The sequence below is a fragment of the Oryctolagus cuniculus genome, chromosome 21 (genome assembly GCF_964237555.1).
Source record: "Oryctolagus cuniculus chromosome 21, mOryCun1.1, whole genome shotgun sequence".
Lineage (NCBI taxonomy): Eukaryota > Metazoa > Chordata > Mammalia > Lagomorpha > Leporidae > Oryctolagus > Oryctolagus cuniculus.
The window spans coordinates 19,108,131-19,129,067 of NC_091452.1; the positions used below are offsets into that span (position 1 = coordinate 19,108,131).

The window sequence follows — 20,937 nt, forward strand, 5'->3', positions numbered from 1 at the left end:
GCGGGAAATGGAAAACATATACAGGAACATCCCTAATACAAAAATCTGAATGCTCCAAAATGCTCCAGAGTCCAAAATGTGTTGAGCACCAACCTGAAACCACACCTGACCTCAGGTGACAGGTTGCAATCAAAATGCAGGTGCACTAAAAATGTTGTATAAAATCACTTCCAGGTTGTGTGTGTAAGGTATATATGAAACATAAATGAATTTCATGATAGACTTGGATCCCAACTCCAAAATAGCTCAATATATATACATATGTATGCATATATATACATTATATACACATATATGCAGATATGCCAAAACACACCAGAAAAATCCCAAATCAGTAATAGTGCTCGTCCCAAGCATGTTGGACGAGGGATACTCATCTGTTCGCTTGTCTGGAAGGGGTGCAGAGTAAAACAGTTGATAAGCATTTATTAAGCACCAGTTGTATACTTGATCCTGCATGGAATACTGTGACATGACTCTGCCAGAAGGAATGCACAGACCACTTAAAATCACCGAGAATGATGAGAATGGCTAGGTTTGGGAGGCAGCCACACCAAGAAAGCCTTCTCTACCACTGTTAGAAACTTCCTTCTGTCTCCAGCTTGAGGCCCAGGGTTCTGCCATTACATAGTGCACCTGGAGAGTGTCAGTACTTGAATGCTTTCTAAGATTTTCTTATTTCAACACTGATGTCCTGAAAGGAAAATATTTATGTTTGAACAATGTTTCATGGTCAGATAGTTTGGGAAATTTCCAGTTGAATGATTTCTGTATTCTGCAGGACATCCCAGAGCCTTGGCTGTGCTCATATCCTTGTCACTCAAGAAATGGGGGCACGTGGGCCCTCCCCCTAAATGTACTTGGCCACAGAAACCTTTGTTGGAAAGCTCTGCTAATGGAAGGTGGAGCGCGTGTTGAGAAGCACTGGTTTATCCCTGCCTAGAACAGGATGTAGGAGGGGTGCCTGTTTCTTCCATGCAGGGGATATCTAGTGGCCCCATTCCACTGTGCACCTGCCCACCTAGTGGCTGGGGAAAGCCAAGCTGGTGAGCGCCTGGCCTGGGCTGCCTTCTAACTTTGAGGGGAGGCACTGCTCTCAGGATGCCATGGGAATCAGAGAGAAGCACAAATAGATTCCCCAACTTGGACATGTAGAAGGGTCACTGTTCTTCTTACCCAAAAATTGTTGTTGTTTATTTTACAAAAGTAATGCCTGCTCAGCCACATCCCACATTGGAGTGCTGGTTCAAGTCCTTGCTACTTCACTGCAGATCCCTCTCCCTGCCAATGCATCCTGGGAAGCAGTAGATGATGGCTCAAGGACTAGGGCCACTGTCACCCACATGGGAGACCCAGACAGAGCTCCAGGCTCCTGGTTTTGGCCTGGTCCAGCCCTGCTGTTCTGGCCATTTGGAAAGTGAACCAGCAGATGGACGATATCTCTTTCTCTCTTTCTCTCTCTCTCTCTCCCCACATCCCTGCCCCATAACTCTGCCTTTCAAATAAATAAATCTTTTTAAAGATATATATATATATATAGCAAATATACTATGACATATATATGTTATTTTTATTCTGTATATCTATAGATCTATAGAGAAATATGTAGATACAGATTTCTATCTAGATACTGTAGATCTATTTTTATATCCATTACGTCTATACAGATTATGTCTAGAAATATTATTATACCTTTTATCTATATAGATGAAATTATATCCTATATGTTATATAGGATATATAATATCAATACATATTAAAATACACAAATAGGGGCCAGCGCCGTGGCTCACTAGGCTAATCCTCCGTCTTGCGGCGCCAGCACACCGGGTTCTAGTCCCGGTCGGGGCGCCGGATTCTGTCCCGGTTGCCCCTCTTCCACGCCAGCTCTCTGCTATGGCCCGGGAGTGCAGTGGAGGATGGCCCAAGTGCTTGGGCCCTGCACCCCATGGGAGACCAGGAGAAGCACTTGGCTCCTGGCTTCAGATCAGCGCGATGCACTGGCCGTAGCGCACCGGCTGCAGCGGCCATTGGAGGGTGAACCAACGGCAAAAAGGAAGACCTTTCTCTCTCTCTCTCACTGTCCACTCTGTCTGTAAAAAAAAAAAAATACACAAATAGATTAAAATTTATGTCTCTAAAATATATCTACCTTTATTTTATTTAAGAGGTGGAGAGATACAGAGACAGACACAGAGAGAGACAGACAAATAGAGCTCCTGTCCACTGGCTTCCTCCCTAAATGCTTGCAGAGTCCCGGGCTGAGCCAGGCCAAAGACCTGGGAACTCAATCTGGATCTCCCATGTGGGTGGCAGGGACCAACGGCTTGAACCCCCCACCTCACCTGCTGCCTCTCAGGGTGTGCATTAACAGGAAGCTGGAACTAGGCGTAGAGCTGGGACTGGAACCTGGGTGCTCTGATAAGGGATGCAGGTGTCCTAACCAGCATCTTTTTTTCGAAAGAGATTTATTTTATTTATTTGACAGAGTTATAGAGAGAGGTAGACACACACACACACACACACACACACACACACAGGTCTTCCACCTGCTGGTTCACTCCCAAATGGCTGCAACGTCCAAAGTTGAGCCTATTCAAAGCCAGGAGCCAGGAACTTCTTCCAGGTCTCCCATGCAGGTGCAGGGGCCCAAGGACTTGGGCCATCTTCCACTGCTTTCCCAGGCCATGGCAGAGAGCTGGCTCAGAAGTGGAACAGCTGGGACTCAAACCGGCATCCATATAGGATGCCAATGCTGCAGGCTGGAGATTTAACCCGCTGCGCCACAGCACGGGCCCCCTAACCACATCTTAACCACTGGGCTAAGACCTGCTCAATTGCTCTTATTTTTTTAATGAAGTAATTGTGTATTTTAAGTAACCAACTTAAATTAAAAAAAAAAATGTATTTAAGAGACAAAGAGAGACAGAGTTCCTACTGCTGACTCACTCCCCAGATGCCTGCGATGGCTGCAGCTGGACCAGGCTGACGCTGGGAGCTGGGAGCTGGGAGCTGAATTCAGGTCTCCCTGGATTCTGGCCACGTGGGTGGCCGGAACCCAGTCGCTGGAGTTGCGCCCTCTGCCTCCCAGGGTCTACAGTGGTAGGAAGCTGGAGTCAGGAACCAGAGCTGTGAATCAAACTTGTATAACATTTTATGTATTTACATAAAAACTGTGACCAACTTTTATATTAAGGATGGTTTTCAAATCTTTGGGTGAAATAGTGAATCTTAGAACCTTAACATCTCGTATGTTGATAGCCCATACTTTCCAGATCTTCCTCTTAACTACAGGCAAGTGAGTTCTTCCTTTCTCTTCTTTTAAAACATTGTCTCAAACAGTGTTGTCATCACTGGCTTTATAAGAAGATGTCTTTCTCTACTGATTCTTTTACTTCCAGAGTGGATTCCTAGAAGTAAAATTGATCAATGTGAATTTACAATTTAAGCCAATACACTGACCTACTTTCTCGTAAGGTCATGGTGTTCATAATCACCAGCAGTCTATAAGCATGCATAGTTCCTGAGCACTTTAAAAGATTTATCGATTTCTGGGCTTGGTGCCAGCCTCTCTGAATTGTGTCTGGGAATGGAGCCCAAGACTTGATGTTATTTGAAAGCTCCCCATATATTTCTTCTTTTTTTTATTTTATTTTTTTATTTTTTGACAGGCAGAGTGGACAGTGAGAGAGAGACAGAGAGAAAGGTCTTCCTTTGCCGTTGGTTCACCCTCCAATGGCCGCCGCAGCCGGCGCGCTGTGGCTGGCGCACCGCACTGATCCGATGGCAGGAGCTAGGAGCCAGGTGCTTCTCCTGGTCTCCCATGGGGTGCAGGGCCCAAGCACCTGGGCCATCCTCCACTGCACTCCCGGGCCACAGCAGAGAGCTGGCCTGGAAGAGGGGCAACCGGGACAGAATCCGGCGCCCCAACCGGGACTAGAACCTGGTGTGCCGGCGCCGCAAGGCGGAGGATTAGCCTAGTGAGCCGCGGCGCCGGCTCTCCCCATATATTTCTGATAATCCTCCCAATTTGGGAAGCAGCCGGCTAAGAACACATTTGTTGAAGCAGTAAATTTGTCAAGAAATATTGTCATCGATGCCTTTCTCAAGCTGTGTAGCCATGTCCCTATCCTTTTTACCTGCATGGTTGCATTTCAGTAGACTGAGCCCCAGTACCAAATAATCCCCACTATTTCAGTTGCCACAGGACTTCATCTCTCACTCACTGAGCAGTCCCAAGTGGGTCATTTGAGGTGAGTGGGCATCTTCCGTACCCCCCGGAGGTTCAGAATCCCCCAGTCCTATGGTTCTACCATCTTGCACAGTTGTCTGTTTCCAGCTAGGGAAAGGGGAGATTGAGAATGCAGAAGAAACAGACCTGCTCCTTTCCGTCCCAGACCTGGAAAAGCATCACATCACTTCCTCTCACATCCCATTGGCCAGAACGCATCACATGGCCAGACAGAGTGAGGAGAGACAGAGAGAGGTCTTCTATCTGCTGGCTCACCCCCCAAATGGCCGTGACGGCTGGAGCTAGGAGCTTTATCTGGGTCTCCCACGTGGATGCAGGGGCTCAAGCACTTGAGCCATCTTCCGCTGCTTTCCCACGCACAGCAGCAGGGACCTGGATTAGAAATGGAGCAGCTGGGACTCAAACCGGCTCCTATGTGGGATGCCGGCGCTGCAGGTGGCTGGTCAAACCACTGTGCCTGGGGCCGATACTATGACGCAATAGGTTAATCCTCCTCCTGCGACACCAGCATCCCATATGGGCGCCGGTTCTAGTCCCGGCTGCTCCTCTTCCGATCCAACTCTCTGCTGTGGCCTGGGAAAGCAGAAGAAGATAGCCCAAGTCCTTGGGCCCCTGCACCCACGTGGGAGACTGGGAAGAAGCCCCTGGCTCCTGGCTTCAGATTGGCAAAACTCTGGCCATTGCAACCATTTTGGGAGTGAACCAGTGGACGAAAGACCTTTCTCTGTCTTTCCTTCTCCCTGTCTGTAACTCTACCTTTCAAATAAATAAATAAAATTTCAAATAAATAAATAAATAAATAAACAAACCACTGTGCCACAGCGCCGGCCCCGAGGATAACATATTTTTGACAAAAAATGCACAGCCTCTGTCACAAATAGTTCTCTAATATTAAACAGTGTTTTGAAAGCTGTAAAATATCCTCAATGGAGACAAGTGAAATGCTGGTGTTGCTATGGGGTTGGGGTGTGAAATGCAGAGGTAAGGGGGCTCCCAGGGCCCCCCTGAGCAGCCTTCCAGCAGCCCTTGGTGTTTGCCGTAAATACAGTCATCCGCCAGTTAATCACAGGGGTATGCTCTGAGAGTTGTGTCACTGGGCGATGTCGCCCTTAGCAAACATCCTAGCATACGTTTCAACAAATTGCCATGGCCACGCTGTCACTGGGTGCTAAGATCTTACGGGGCCACAGGTTCATCGAATACATGTGTTATCTTTGACTTCCCCTTTCCACTAACTGTCTGAGGTGCCCCCTGAGGTGTTATGTGATGCCTGACTGTATATGTAATTATGAAATCGAGAACCTTTACTCAAAATTTCAAGGGTTCTTGCCATATATTTAGACAAGAATTCTAAATATTGGCTGCTTATAAATGAAACAGGCAACGTGGTACAGTCTTTAGCATTTACTCAGTCTTTAGCATTTATTAGAGAAATACACAGGAAAGTGAGGGCTTTATTAAGGGGAAAGAGAAGTCTAGAAGCTAAGTTGGGTCCAGACCAGGCAGAGAGCAGACCGGGAGCCACGTGGAGCAAGCATGCAGTTGGGAGCAGCCACAGGTGGTGTAGCACGGGCAGGAAGGCAGAGAGCGGGCAGCCAGAAGGCCACACGCCTGCCCAGAGGAGGCCCGGGACAACAAGAAGGGGCCCAGGCACTCCAGGCCTTTTATTCATTCCCAAAGGGGCATGGTTACATAGTCTGATTGGCAGGTGGGTGTACAGATGAGTTCAGTTGGGGCCGGTCAAAGGTGTGGTCTCCAGCTCACACATCTAATCAATTTAATCCTATCTGCCTGCCTGCTTATAACTGCAAAGCCGTTGCCTGGAAATGAATAATTTTTTCATTTTTATTTTTGAAATCTACTTATTTTTATATAAAGAGAGCAGATTGTATGTATTTCATACACACAGTTTTAAGAACATAACACTACTTCCCACCTTGCCTCTCTCCCTCCCATCCTCTCTCCTCTTTCCTTTCTTCTTTTAATCTCTGGGATAACGTACTTTCAAGTTACTTTTTAATCACGAGCTTCATCCTGCACTAAATAAAGAATTCAGCAAATAGGAAGTAGAAAGACCACTGCTCCTCAGGAGTACAGACAAGGGCTATAAACCATAATCACATCTCAAGATGTCAATTTCACCCAAATACATTACGTTTCTTTGGTGCTCGGTATACAAAAGCAACTGTGCAATACAGCAAGCAGGTGTTAAAGTCATCCTAGGGTGCACAGAAGTCCTCAGCCTGCAAAGTCACAGCTGGAAACCTTCATTTTGGAGTGATTTGCTTTCAAGAATTTTTCTCAGAGTCAAGGTTATTAATAACTTCAAGATTGCTGGCGCCATGGCTCACTTGGCTAATCCTCCACCTGCGGCGCTGGCACACTGGGTTCTAGTCCCGGTCGGGGCGCCGGATTCTGTCCCGGTTGCCCCTCTTCCAGTCCAGCTCTCTGCTGTGGCCCAGGAGTGCAGTGGAGGATGGCCCAAGTGGTTGGGCCCTGCACCAGCGTGGGAGACCAGGAGGAAGCACCTGGCTCCTGCCTTCGGATCAGCGCGGTGCGCTGGCTGCAGCACGCCAGCCGTGGCAGCCATTGGAGGGTGAACCAACAGAAAGAAGAGCTTCCTCTCTCTGTCTCTCTCTCACTGTCTAACTCTGACTGTCTCAAAAAAAAAAAAAAAAAAAAAAAACCTCCAAGATCAATATTTCCCAATGACCACAACATGGAAAATTGAAAATTAAACACAAATGTTAACCATTATATGCGGGCCTTCCCTTCTTTTCACCCCAAGGAGTTCACCCTACGCACGTTCTGCATCTTGCCCTTGCCACTGCCCTGCCACATCGTACATCTGGTCACCTGGGCCCTCGCAGAGGTGCCTCGTGCCCTTTACGTCTCGGTGGGGTTGGTCCTGGTGCAGGTGCACACTCCCCATTGCTGGGGTCTTGCTCTTCTGTATCAGGACATGCCGAATGCCCGGGTGCACGTGGCCCCTGAGGGCTGAGTGCAGGAAGCGGGACTGTTGGCCACAGAGTTCCCTCCTGGTTTGTCGCTGACCTAACCCTGTGCTTTCCCCGTGGCCTCCACAGAGTTACGAGGAGCAGGAGCTGCTGCGCCTCATCTACTACGGGGGCATCCAGCCAGCCATCCGCAAGGCCGTGTGGCCCTTCCTCCTGGGCCACTACCAGTTCGGGATGACGGAGACAGAAAGGAAGGAGGTGGGTTACCCGCTGTGGGCAGTGGCGTCTTTGGCAGCACAAGGAGCCGGGTACTGTGGGGCTGGGGGAGCTCTGGTCCCACGTTGGATGGAGGTGGGGCAGGGGGATAGGGAGGGCTTGGGAGTCTCAAGGGCAGTGCTGTCCAGTGCAAACATAAGGCAGTGCATATGTGAGCTCTTAAACGGACTGTTTTATTTTGAGATCATGATAGGTTCACGTGCAGTTGTAAAAACCAGTGGGGAGGTTTTCTATGTCCTTGACCCCGTTTGCCCCAGTGGTAGCACCTTGCGGAACTATAGTGTGATTTCACAGCTGGTGAGTAATAGTGGCACACGACAGCACTCAGACTTCCCCGGAGTTCTGCTTGGACATGTGTGTGTGTGTATGTGTGTGTGCGTGCGTGTAGATCTCAGCAGTGTTCTCACATGAACAGATGTATGTCCGTCACCACCGTCAGTGTGCACACAACACACAGCAGCCTTTCCAGGCTGTAAGGACTCTTGTTGTCCTCCTGTAGACACTCTGCCTTTCTCCCACCCCAACCCTACCCCCTGACAGCCACTGCTCCGTTCTCTCACCCCAGAGTGATGTGTGAATGGAATCCTACAGTACATAACTTCTTTTCTCTCCGCATAATCTCAAGTTTCATCCACGTTATTGTATATAACAGTGGTTGATTCCTTTTAGAGTTGGGTAGTATTCCATGATACGGTTATAGCACAGTTTCAGTATTCACCTTACTGTTGATGGATTGCTTGGTTGTTTCCAGGTTGTTTTTTTTGTTTGTTTGTTTGTTTGTTTGCTTTGGGCTGTTATAAATAAAGCCACAGTGGATATTCCTGTACAGGTTTTTGTGTGCACCAGAGTTCCCATTTCTCTGGGATAAATGCCAAGAATGCCATGGACAGGTCGCGTGGTAGTTGCATGTTTAGTTGTTTTTTTTGTTTTTTGTTTTTTGTTTTTTTTTTTTTTTAGCAGGCAGAGTGGACAGTGAGAGAGAGACAGAGAGAAAGGTCTTCCTTTGCCGTTGGTTCACCCTCCGATGACCGCCACGACTGGTGCGCTGTGGCCGGTGCACCGTGCTGATCCGAAGGCAGGAGCCAGGTGCCTTTCCTGGTCTCACTTGTGGGTACAGGGCCCAAGCACTTGGGCCATCCTCCACTGCCTTCCCTTGCCACAGCAGAGAGCTGGCCTGGCAGAGGGGCAACTGGGATAGAATCCGGCACCCCAACCAGGACTAGAACCCGGTGTGCCAGCGCCGCAGGCGGAGGATTAGCCTAGTGAGCCGTGGTGCCGGCTGCATATTTAGTTTTATAAGAAACTGGAAGCTTGGGCAGTGCCTGGATAGTGTCATGTTCCCACCAGCAGCATATGAGCCAGCAGCACCTACGTCTTCACCAGAGTTTGGCGTTGTTATTATTTTTCATTTTAGCCACTCAGGCAGGCAAAGGATATTTCATTATGGCTTTAGCATGCACTGCGGATGGCGTGGGAGATTGGTCTTTCCACGTGCTTGCTGGCCAGTGGATATCTGCTCTGGTGAAGCATCGGCTCATGTGTTTGGTCTGTTTGCTAATTGAATAGTTTGGGTTTATGCTGTTGAGTGTGAGAGTTCTTCACAGACCCCAGATCAGAGATGAGCAGCCTTTTTTCTTCCAAGAGCCATTTGGATATTTAATGGGCTACAAAAATGATCAATTTAAAAATTAGTCTACTTTAGATTTATTTTATTTATTTGAAAGGCAGAGTTATAGATGGAGAGAGGCAGAGACAGAGAGAAAACTCTTACATCTGCTGGTTCATTCCCCAAATAGCTGCAATGAGTTAGAGAGAGAGGTAGAAACAGAGAGAGAGGTCTTCCATCTGCTGGTTCACTCCCCAATAGGCCACAATGGCCAGAGCTGCACGGATCCAAAGCCAGGAGCCAGGAGCTTCTTTCGGGTCTCCCACACAGGTGCAGGGGCCCAAGAACTTGGGCCATCTTCTACTGCTTTCCCAGGCCATAGCAGAAAGTTGGATCAGAAGTCGAGCAGCCGGGACTCAAACCAGCACCCTTATGGAAGCTGACATTGCAGGTGGTGGCTCCACCCGCTAGGCCACAGCAGTGGCCCCTATTAGTGTTTCTCTTTATGTAGTTTTGGTGTCAACCCCAAGACATGTTCACCTAGCCCTAGGTCCCCAAGATCTTCTCTGTTTTTTTCCAAAGTTTCATAATTTCTTGTTTCCCGTTTAAGTCTATGGGCGATTTGGGGTTCATTTCTGCACACAGTGCGTCATGTAAGTGGAGATGTGTTCCTGACCATGTCCAGTTGGTCCTGGACTGCGTGCTGGGGCTGTCCTTCCTGGGGCCACACCCTTGTTGGGGATCAGCTGGGTGTATCTGTGAGTCTTTCCTAGGTCCTCTAGTCTGTGTCACTGACCCGTGTGTCAGTCCTGCCAATACCGTGCCATCTTGATTACTATAGCACGTATGAAATTTTCAGTTTTTCATCACTTATTTGAAAGAGAGAGAAGGAAATGGAAAGAGCTTCTGTCCAGTAATTCACTTCCTAAATGCCCACAGCGGCCCTGGTTGGGGCCAAGGCCAGGAACCAGGGGTGCAGTCCAGGTCTCCGCAGTGGATGAGGGGGACCCAGTTGCTTGAGCCATCACTGCTACCTCCCAGCATCTGCATTGGCAGGAAACTGGAGTCAGAAGCAGAGCTGAATATTGAACCCAACTCTACCACCAGGCTAAATGCCTGCCCTAATAGTACACGTTTAGGTAGTCACGTTTTCAAAAGTTAAAGGAAACAAATGCAGTTCATATTTTAAAACGTTTTTGAAAGAAGTAGAGGTTCCTAAGAAGTTGCAGAAAGGATCCAGAGGTCCTGTGTCCCCACCAGCCAGCCTTCCCCATGGTGGCATCTTACCTCACGAGAGTGCACCGGGACACCCAGGGCGCTCACACCTGCCACCGCACAGCTGGCCGGACTACAGAGCTCGCTGGCCTTTCACTCTCCCTCTCTCTGTGTAGTTCTGTGATATTTCATCAAGGTGAAATTAATTTTAATCATATACTTTATTTAACCTGGTATATCCAATACATTAGTACTTCAATATGCCATCAGTATAAAAATTACTGAGATATTTGACACCTTTTACTAATGCTGCTATCAAAATCTGTTGGTATTTTACCCTATCCATGTACTACTTTCCTTTTTTTTTTTTTTTTTTTTTTGACAGGCAGAGTGGACAGTGAGAGAGAGAGACAGAGAGAAGGGTCTTCCTTTGCCGTTGGTTCACCCTCCAATGGCTGCCGCGGCCGGCGCTCTGCGGCCGGCGCACCGCACTGATCCGATGGCAGGAGCCAGGTACTTATCCTGGTCTCCCATGGGGTGCAGGGCCCAAGTACTTGGGCCATCCTCCACTGTACTCCCTGGCCACAGCAGAGAGCTGGCCTGGAAGAGGGGCAACCAGGACAGAATCCGGCGCCCCAACCGGGACTAGAACCCCGTGTGCCGGCACCACTAGGCGGAGGATTAGCCTAGTGAGCCGCGGCGCTGGCCCATGTACGGCTTTCCTAACATCTGTCTGTAAATTGACTCACAATTTATATGACTTATTTTAAGTGACATATTTATAGCCCTGCGATCCGCGGGAAACCACTATGACTTGCCAGAAATAGAAGGAGACTACAAAAATAAACACAAGAGGATAACACGATGGGGTTCAGTTCTAGCTGGTCGCCACGCCCTGCTTGTGGGTCACTCTCTGTTACGGGGGAAACGTCACGTGTGGAAGTGACGGCAGCACCAGACTGGCCCATTCTCCCGGTGTAGCCAGAGGAGTTGGAGCAGAGTTGACGACGGCAACTTGCTTGGTTCCGTATGATGAGGGCTGGTGCCTGTGAACCGAGTGTCTGGCCCGCAGGCGGTGCAAGACCAGCTGAGTCGTTTGGGCTGGTCCTGCCATGGCAACTGCAGGCCGAACTGAAAATCCAGTCTCCGGCAGGCGAATGTTTCGGCTGATGATTTTGGATGGCTTGGGAGTGATGTTCTAAATATCCAGCAGCCCTTGGCAGAATCAAGGGTCCCCACCCCCGGATCTCAGTGCTAGGAGAGGCCCAGCCACTCTGCATCCAGTACCTGGCAGGTTCCAAGGCAGACAGTAGGCCAGGATGCTGGGGGCCTGGGCCCTGTACTTGGAGAGCTGCTTCCCAGTTTATTGGGGGTTATGGAAGTCAGATGAGAGAGGCAAACCTGAGGGCTGTGAGAGCCAAGCAGGAGGGGGAGGCTGAGCAGAGAAGCCCCGGTGGGGGTGGGGGGGTGGGGAGCTGGTTGTACCTGCAGCTCTCAGAAGGAGAAGAGGATGAGAAAGGGCTTCCTGGGGGAGTGGGCAGCAGGAGCCAAGGCCTGCAGGAAGCCACGTGGGAGGGCATGGCATGCACAGGTTGCCAGAGCGTAGAGGGTTAGGGTGGGTGGGCACGGCAGGGAGAGATGAGGCTACCTAGTAGTGCGTGGGGAGGAGGGAATGGCCTGGGACAAGCCGCTGGGCCAGCCAGGCAAGGCATGGGAGCTGGGAGCAGGCGGGGTCTGAAGGCGTGTTAGGGAGGTGGAGGGGAGGGCGCTGCTCGGGCCCCTCCCCGGCTGTCCTGCTCACCCCTCTCGCTCCTGCCTCGCCCCTCTCGCTCCTGCCTCGCCCCTCTCGCTCTTGCCTCGCCACGCCTTGGATCGGCTGCGCTGACCCCGTGTGTGTCCAGAGGCCTGGTAGAGTCAGAACCTCAGTTCCCTGGGCTGTGAGCCCAGGCCCTGGGCAAACACACTCCACCTGTGTTGGAGAAATCTCACAAGGAGAAGGCTGGAAATCTGTGGCCTTGTGTCACGCTGTGGCTTAAGGAAGGAAGTGGAGCGATTGCATTCATGTTTGTGTCCTCGGTACCCAGTGCCCATGCTGGGCACATGGGAGGCCCTCAGGAAATGTGTGGAGTGAGGGGACAGACAGTCTGGCTCGTTGGATGTTCCGTCTGCCTCACTTGGGGCCTGGCCTTGCTCCCTCCAGGGCCTGGGCAGTGCTCGGGAATGTGGCAGGTGCTCAGTTAGAATCTGTTGGCTGGTACCTGCACAGATGTTGGACGGGTCAGGGCCACTGTCGTCCAGGTGGGGCTGGCTCTCCCCAGGGACCCCCGCACCTCAGGTGACCTTGGCGTCTGTTCCTGCAGGTGGACGAGCAGATTCACGCCTGCTACACGCAGACCATGTCCGAGTGGCTGGGCTGCGAGGCCATCGTGCGGCAGAGGGAGCGGGAGTCCCACGCAGCTGCCCTGGCCAAGTGCTCGTCGGGGGCCAGCCTGGACAGCCACCTGCACCGGATGATGCACCGGGACTCCACCATCAGCAACGAGGTGACGGGCGACGGCCCAGGGGAGCTCAGGGGGCTCCACCGGGCTGGGTGTGGTGAGGGCTGGGTATCAGCGCCCTTGGATATCACCCCTAGCGCTGGCTGGCTTCTTGAAGAAGGGGTGGCTTTGGAATCAGACCTACATTCACACTTGAGCCCCTTCGTTTCTAGCCCTGGGGTTCCCTGAAGGGCCTTTGATTGTGAGCCTCATTTTCCCTACCAATAAAATCGGTACTGTGGTGTGACTAGAGGAGGTTGGATAGATAAGATAGTGCATCTAAAGTACCTACCACAGTGCCTCATTTTCATGGATCCAACAAGTGGGTATTGGTACTTGTTAAGTGTCAGGTACTAGAAGAATGTCCTGGATTGTCCAGAATGTTCCACTGTCTGAGGCAGACATGCCTGCCATCCCAACACCTTTGACTTAACAGCCCAGAGTGGGAGATCAGATAAAAGCTAAATCTCATCACTGGTGATGTTTCAGCCATCACTTAGCCGTGAACACACCAGATAACAAACAACCCCCATAAGTCAACAGCTTCTGACAGCCCACAGTCAGTTTTGCTTGCCTACCTGTGGGTCAGCTGGCCAGTTCTGCTGGGTGGGGCTCACTCTGATGCCAGCTGTCAGCGACTCATCAATGAAAAGGTTTATGGCTCCCTGTTGGACTCCCTCCCCTGTTTGCAGTGACTTAACCTCTACTCCACGTGCTGCCTCTACCAAGCAGGCTAGCCTGGGCCAGTGCACTCCTGCTGAGAGCAGATGCTAGGAGAGAGAGCAGAAATACCAAAGCATCAAACATCTGCTGTGTCAAGTTTCCTAAAAGCCCTTGGCCCAAGACATCCACGTGGCCAAGCCTAGTGTCAGTGCAAAGTGACAGGGAGTGAAGAACTGAGCCACAGATGCAGTCGGGTGAATTGAACTAAAGTCTCAAATACGGAGCAGTTAAAAGGGGGTGCTCTAGCTATGGCTAGAGGAGCTGGGGGCCCAAATGGCACCATGGCCGCCAAGGAGACTCCCAGATGCAGGGAGGGAGCAGCCCCACTTCTCTTTTCAGCGGAGAAGCTGGGACCTTGAGAGGAGCCATAGCGCTGGCCTCAGACTCCCAGGCCCACAGCCCCGAAGCTCCTCCCAAGCCAGGCAGGCTGCAGCCTCTAACCCTAACCCTAACTTAACCCTAACCCTAACTCCAACCCTAATCCTAACACAAACCCCAACCCCAACCCCAACTCAACCCTAACCCTAATCCTAACCCCAAACCTAATCCAAACTGTAACCCCAACCCCAACCCAACCCCAACCCTAATCTTAACCCTAACCCTAATCCTAACTCCAACCCTAACCCTAACCACAACCCCAATCCCAATCCCAACCCAACCCTAACCCTAACCCTAATCCTACTCCAAACCTAACCCTAACCCTAACCCTAAACCTAACCCTAACCCTAACCCTAATCCAAACCCTAACCATAACCCTAATCCTAACCCTAACCCTAACTTCAACCCTAACCCTAACCCCAACCCCAACCCCAATCCCAACCCAACCCTAACCCTAACCCTAACTCCAACCCTAATCCTAACCTAACCCTAACCCTAATCCTAACGCTAACCCCAACCCTAACCCTAATCTAACCCTAACCCTAACCCTAACCCTAACCCTAACCTAACCCTAACCCCAACCCCAACCCTAACCCTAACCCTAATCCTAACCCTAACCTTAACCCTAACCCCAACTTTAACCCTAACGTAACCCTAACCCCAACCCTAACCCTAATCCTAACCCTAACCCTAACTCCAACCTTAACCTAACCCTAACCACCCACCTCGTCCTGCTGCTCCTCTCTTCCGCAGTCCTCCCAGAGCTGCAGCTCCGGCCGCCAGAATGCCCGCCTGCAGAGCGACTCCAGCAGCAGCACCCAGGTGAGCTTGCCCAGGCCCCGCCCCTCCCGCCCACCTGCCGTCCCGGAGGTTGGATATCCGTCATCCGCCAGTCGCTCTTTGGTTTGTATGTTCCAGCTTTTTTTTTTTTTTAATATCATTCTCTCTCTCTCTTTTTTTTTTTTTTTTTTTGACACGCAGAGTGGATAGTGAGAGAGAGGAGAGAGACAGAGAGAAAGGTCTTCCTTTTACCGTTGGTTCACTCTCCAATGGCCGCCACAGCCGGTGCACTGCGCTGATCCGATGGCAGGAGCCAGGTGCTTCTCCTGGTCTCCCATGGGGTGCAGGGCCCAAGCACTTGGGCCATCCTCCACTGCACTCCCAGGCCACAGCAGAGAGCTGGCCTGGAAGAGGGGCAACTGGGACAGAATCCGGCGCCCCGACCAGGACTAGAACCCAGTGTGCTGGCACCACTAGGTGGAGGATTAGCCTATTGAGCCAAGGCGCCGGCCCCAGCTTTTTCTATAAACCTTAAAAATGGATTTTTTTTAAGCAGCACAAGTAATACAACCATCCCTCGGTATTCACGGGGGGATTGGTTCCAGGACCCCCAAGGATACCCAAACTTGAGAATGCTCATGTCTGTTGTATGAAGTGGGGCAGTATTTGCATCCATGCAACCTCCCATAGACTTTAATTCACGTCTCTAATATGAGGTAAAGGCCACGTAAATAGTGGCCGGGCTATATTGCTTAGGGAAGAATAATGGGGAAAAAAAAAAAAAAGCTCTGGACATGTTCAGTGCAGACGCATTCTTTTTTCTTGGATATTTCTTATCTGCAGTTGGATGTGGAAACAGTGACTGAGCATGCCAACTGTACAGGAACCTCTTCTCATAAGAAATCCAGACACTGCAGAGAAAGCTAAATCCTGCTTTGGTCGTCTCTCATCCCCCTCCCCTCCCTTGAAATAACATGAGCAACCATCTTCAGTCTGCTGTGTCTGTGTCTTTCTTTCTTTCTTTTCTTTTTTTTTTTTTTTTTGGACAGGCAGAATGGACAGTGAGAGAGAGAGAGACAGAGAAAGGTCTTCCTTTGCCATTGGTTCACCCTCCAATGGCTGCCGCGGCCGGCACGCTGCGGCCGGTGCACCGCGCTGATCCGATGGCAGGAGCCAGGAGCCAGGTACTTCTCCTGGTCTCCCATGGGGTGCAGGGCCCAAGCACTTGGGCCATCCTCCACTGCACTCCCTGGCCACAGCAGAGAGCTGGCCTGGAAGAGGGGCAACCGGGACAGAATCCGGCGCCCCGACCAGGACTAGAACCCGGCGTGCCGGCGCTGCAAGGCGGAGGATTAGCCTAGTGAGCCGCGGCGCCGGCCAAGTCTGCTGTGTCCTGTGAGGACCTTACAAATGCCTTTTCAGACACAGAAGTGTGTAGATAATGTGTACCAATGGTTGGTAGCTTTTAGAATTCCTCCATAAATGCTGTCATAGGTGTTATTCAGCAACTTCCTGTTTCGTCTGATAAACTCAACCTCATTTAATATTAACAAAATGTAAAGAATGCACATGGAACCCTTTTATGTAAAAAGGGAACATTTTGGCAGGTGTGTATTTTTGTATCTAAAGAAACAGTGGAAAGATAAACTAGAAGTTAATCAAAACGATCACCAAGGCGGGAGGCGAGAGTAAAGAAGCTACTTTGTTCTGAATATGTCTTATTTTCTCATTTTGTCTTTGGAGTCAAAAAATCTCTAGTTTCAACCCTGAATCTGTGTTTTTAAATATATATAGTTTTTAAATAGAAACTCATGACACTAATCGTATATCAAGTTGGTAATATAACCACACCAAGGAGGACACGGACTTCTACTGTCTGTCCTTGACAGGATGTGGCTTAAGGACTCAGCAATCCACAAATATATTTAAAATATACCCTGGGGGAATTCTTTTTATCGTATTTTATATATATCTAGCTACTTTTGAAAATTGAACTGTAATCATCACGAGCCTGGATAGAATGAGCCATTTTAGTCCATTCCTTATGTTAACTCTTTTTTTTTTTTTTTTTACTTGAAGGAATTATGTTCCCACGGAAAAAGTCTCCTCCCCTCCCCACCCCCATCTCAGTTCCCTAGCACATCTTCCTCCGTGGCCACTGCAGTACTTTATGGGTTCATTCTGAATCATTCTACGTGCACACAAGCCGTGGGTGCCTCCTGTGTTTGCTGCACTGTGCTGTGTCCCACTTCCCTGGCTGTACTGTGTCCGTGCAGGTTCCATAGTTAAGCTGGTCCCCAGTTGTTGGGTACCTGGGTTGCTGCTCCAAGCAGTGCTGCAGTGCACTGCCTAGCGCATCTGTCTGTGTGCACCTTGTCTGCAGGTGTTCGAGTCTGTGGACGAGGTGGAGCAGGTGGAGGTGGAAGGCAGGTTGGAGGAGAAACAGCCCAAGATCCCCAATGGGAGCCTGGTGAATGGCACTTGTTCCCCGGACTCTGGTCACCCATCGTCCCACAACTTCTCCTCTGGCCTCTCGGAGCACTCGGAGCCCAGTCTGAGCACGGAAGACAGCGTCTTGGATGCCCAGCGGAACGCCCCCCCGGTGCTCCGACCCGGGGACGGCAGCGTGGATGACGGGCAGAGCAGCGAAGCCACCACTTCCCGGGACGAGGCCCCTCGTGAGGAGCTGGCTGTGCAGGACAGCCTGGAGAGCGACCTCCTGGCCAATGAGAGCATGGACGAGTTCATGTCCATCTCTGGCAGCATGGACGTGACCCTGCCCGAGAAGGACGGCGCCGTGATGGAGAGCTGGCGGGGCAGCGAGGCGGAGAAGCGCAGCCAGGTGGACAGTGAGGACAACCTCTCCGAGGAGCCCGAGATGGAAAGTCTCTTCCCCGCCCTGGCCTCTCTGGCCGTGGCCACTTCCGCCAACAGTGAGGCGTCCCCTGTGTCGTCCAGCGGCGTCACCTACTCTGTAAGTCACCTACTCTCCTCTGCCTTACATTCTTACCTTCACCGGGGGGGGTGGGAGAGGGGAGAGGGGTGGGAGATGGACCGCAAAGCCCAGTTACACTAGCGATCCCTAGAATGAGACCTCTGGTTGGTAGCATTTTCCCTGTGAGCGAGGATGCACTGTAGAAACCCACTTGGGATAGAGGATGATACCGGATGAGCATCCTTAATCCAGAAGTCTGAAATCAGAAAAGCTCCAGAATCTGAAACATTTCACAAGCAGAAAATCCCACGCCTGACCTCAGGGGCTGGGTCCCGGTCAAGGGGCAGGTGCTCTAGAGATACCGTGTAAAGTCACCTTCAGGCTTTGTGTATAAGACGTATATGAGCCGGCGCCGTGGCTCACTAGGCTAATCCTCTGCCTTGCGGTGCCAGCACACCGGGTTGTAGTCCCGGTTGCCCCTCTTCCAGGCCAGCTCTCTGCTGTGGCCTGGGAGTGCAGTGGAGGATGGCTCAAGTGCTTGGGCCCTGCACCCGCATGGGAGACCAGGAGAAGCACCTGGCTCCTGCCATCAGATCAGCGTGATGCGCTGGCCGCAGTGCACTGGCCGCGGCGGCCATTGGAGGGTAAACCAACGGCAAAGGAGACCTTTCTCTCTGTCTCTCTCTCTCACTGTCCACTCTGCCTGTCCAAAAAAAAAAAAAAAGACGTATATGAGGCATAGGTGAATTTCATGTTCACACGGGTCCTCTCGCCAAGCTGTGTCATATACAGATGTACCCCTCGAGAAATCCCAGACACCCCGCATCTGTCTGCTCCCAAGATTTTGGGATAAGGGACACTCAACTGTTGTTTGACGGCTTTGACGTGAACAGCCCCCAGGGTGGAATCCCAGCTTCAGCAAATCACTTTTTACTCCTGTGCCTCAGTTTCCCTCTTGAGTTGCCTGCAGAATTAGCGAACCAAAGTCCTACACATCTGGCACGAGGGGAGCCCTCGGCCGACAGCAGCCTCGGTGATGTCGACTCAGATCCAGTATCTTTTAAGTGCTCAAGGTTGCACACTTGCTGGAAAGTTGAGTCCATGGACACCACGGGAAGGAAGGGTTCTCTGAGCCAGGCACCCTGTGGCCATTTTCCCATAAGAGCTTGGTATTTTCTGTCGGAGACGTTCAAGCCTGTGGTTTGAGGCGTCAGACTCTCCAACAAGGTCCCTTCTCTGTCTCTTCCCCTCTTGCCCTCCGCAGAGGTGGTCAGACTCAGGTTTGTTTATTCTTCCCCAAGCGATGCGACGTTGACCCCCAGGTTTCTGATGGTCCCTTTACTGCCGTTCAGTCTCATCCGTTCGTGTGTTTTCAGTTTGAGACATTATCTATGAACTCCCTAGCATGGAAGAGGACGGTTTAACTCCTGGTTCCGTCTACTGTAGACCCTCACCGCGCACGTAACATCGCCCTATTCCCCTCCTTCCTGTAGTCACGCAATGATTGAGTCACGTGACTGCTCAGTGCACACATGATTGTAACGGCATAATGTGTGAGCCATGTCCTGGGCTGTGTTTATTGTTTCCCACCAGAAAACTATTTTTCCTAGATGTATTTTCACTTTTGTGTCTGTTTTCTTTTTTTATAATTTTAGAATTTATTTATTTTATTCAAAAAGCACAGACACACACACACACACACACACACACATATACACACACACACAGAGGAATCTTCCATCCATTGGTTCATACACCAAATGCCTACAACAGCCAGATCTGGCTGGGCCAATCTGAAGCCAGGAGCCAGGAACTCAGTCCAGGTCTCCCACAAGGGTGGCAGGGACCCAACTACTTGAGCTGTCGCCTGCTGCTTCCTAGGGTGTGCGTTAGCAGGCAGTTGTATCAGAAGCAGAAGAACTGGGACTCGAACCAGGCCCTCTCAGATGGGACACAGGCATCCTGAGTAGCAACTTAACTGCTGCACCCGACCCTTGCCCCCGTTTCCTTGTTCTTGGTTTGTTGTATACTTATCATCAATTTACCTCCTCCCCAAAGTTCTCTGCCAGTTTTCTTTGGTTAATAACTTCAGATTATTTTTATTTATTTGAGATGGAGAGAACTTCCGTCCTCTGGTTCATTCTCCAAATGCCTGCAGCAGCCAGAACTGAGAGCCAGGCCAAAGCCCAGAGCCTAGAACTCCTCTGGGTCTCCCAAGAGGGTGGCAGGGACCTGACTGCTCGAGCAGAGAAAGATGGCCCAGGTATATGGCCCCTGCCACCCATGTGGGAGACCTCGATGGAGTTCCTGCACCTGGCTTCGGCCTGACCCAGCCCTAGTTGTTGTGGCCACTGGGGGAGTGAGTCAGCAAATGGAAGACTCTCTCTGTGTCTTTGTCTCTGTCTCTGTCTCTGTCTCTGTCTCTGTCTCTCCCTCCCTCTCTCTGCTTTTCAAATAAATAAATCTTTATTTTTTTAAAGATTTATTTATTTTACTGGAAAGACACACACAGAGAGAAGGAGAGGCAGAGAGAGAGAGAGGTCTTTCATCTGCTGGTTCACTCCCCCACTGACCACAATGGCTGGAGCTGTGCCGATCCAAAGCCAGGGCCAGGAGCCTCCTCTGGGTCTCCCATGCGGGTGCAGGGGTCCAAGGACTTGGGCCATCCTCCACTGCCAGCAGAGAGCTGGATTGGAAGTGGAGCAGCCAGGACTTGAACTGGTACCCACATGGAATGCCAGCACTGCAGCACCAGAACTCCTTGCCTTCTTGGGAATGACAGGAACACAGAACAATTAACTCTAAGCTTGTGTTTTCCCAGTTTGGTGGCTTCTCCCCAGTCAAAAGCAGCTTTTGCTGTTTTCTCACCTTCTTAGGTTAGTATCTGGCCCTTAAATATCCCTTACATTTTTGCTGTATCATTGATCCATTTTGTCAAGGTTGTTGGCTAAGGTGTCCGTGTAATACAGGACCAGATTCAGATTTCCAGTCTTTCATTCTCCTAGTTCAGTATTCAAGAGGGAGAGGGAGCTATGATTGCAGCTCCGAGTCTCGGTTTGCTGATCTATAAAATGGGGGTGATAATTGTGTGCGTGTCACGGGATTGTTTTATTTTATAGAGGAATAGGGGCTCTGCTAGGAAGCATAGAAATGAATGAGCAGCGGAACCCCAGGCTGCTCCGGGTGGGAGGTGTTGCTGTCCATGGGGGCAGGAGGGGCCGGGAGGAGGAGACGGGAGTGCAGTCTCCCAGTGGGGCGCTCGGTGGGCTCTTTCTCTT

General features: G+C 50.7%; 1 protein-coding gene across 5 annotated transcripts in view; it reads left to right on the plus strand.

Annotated features, from left to right (window-relative positions):
- Positions 1-20,937, plus strand: part of SGSM1 (small G protein signaling modulator 1) — a 96,128-nt gene that overhangs the window by 63,070 nt on the left and 12,121 nt on the right. For all 5 annotated transcript variants that reach the window (XM_051835484.2, XM_051835482.2, XM_051835486.2 and 2 more), the window contains 4 exons: positions 7,339-7,467; positions 12,667-12,849; positions 14,698-14,766; positions 17,108-17,698. In XM_051835484.2, coding sequence (XP_051691444.2) covers positions 7,339-7,467; positions 12,667-12,849; positions 14,698-14,766; positions 17,108-17,698 — 972 coding nt within the window. The remainder of the gene's footprint in view (positions 1-7,338; positions 7,468-12,666; positions 12,850-14,697; positions 14,767-17,107; positions 17,699-20,937) is intronic.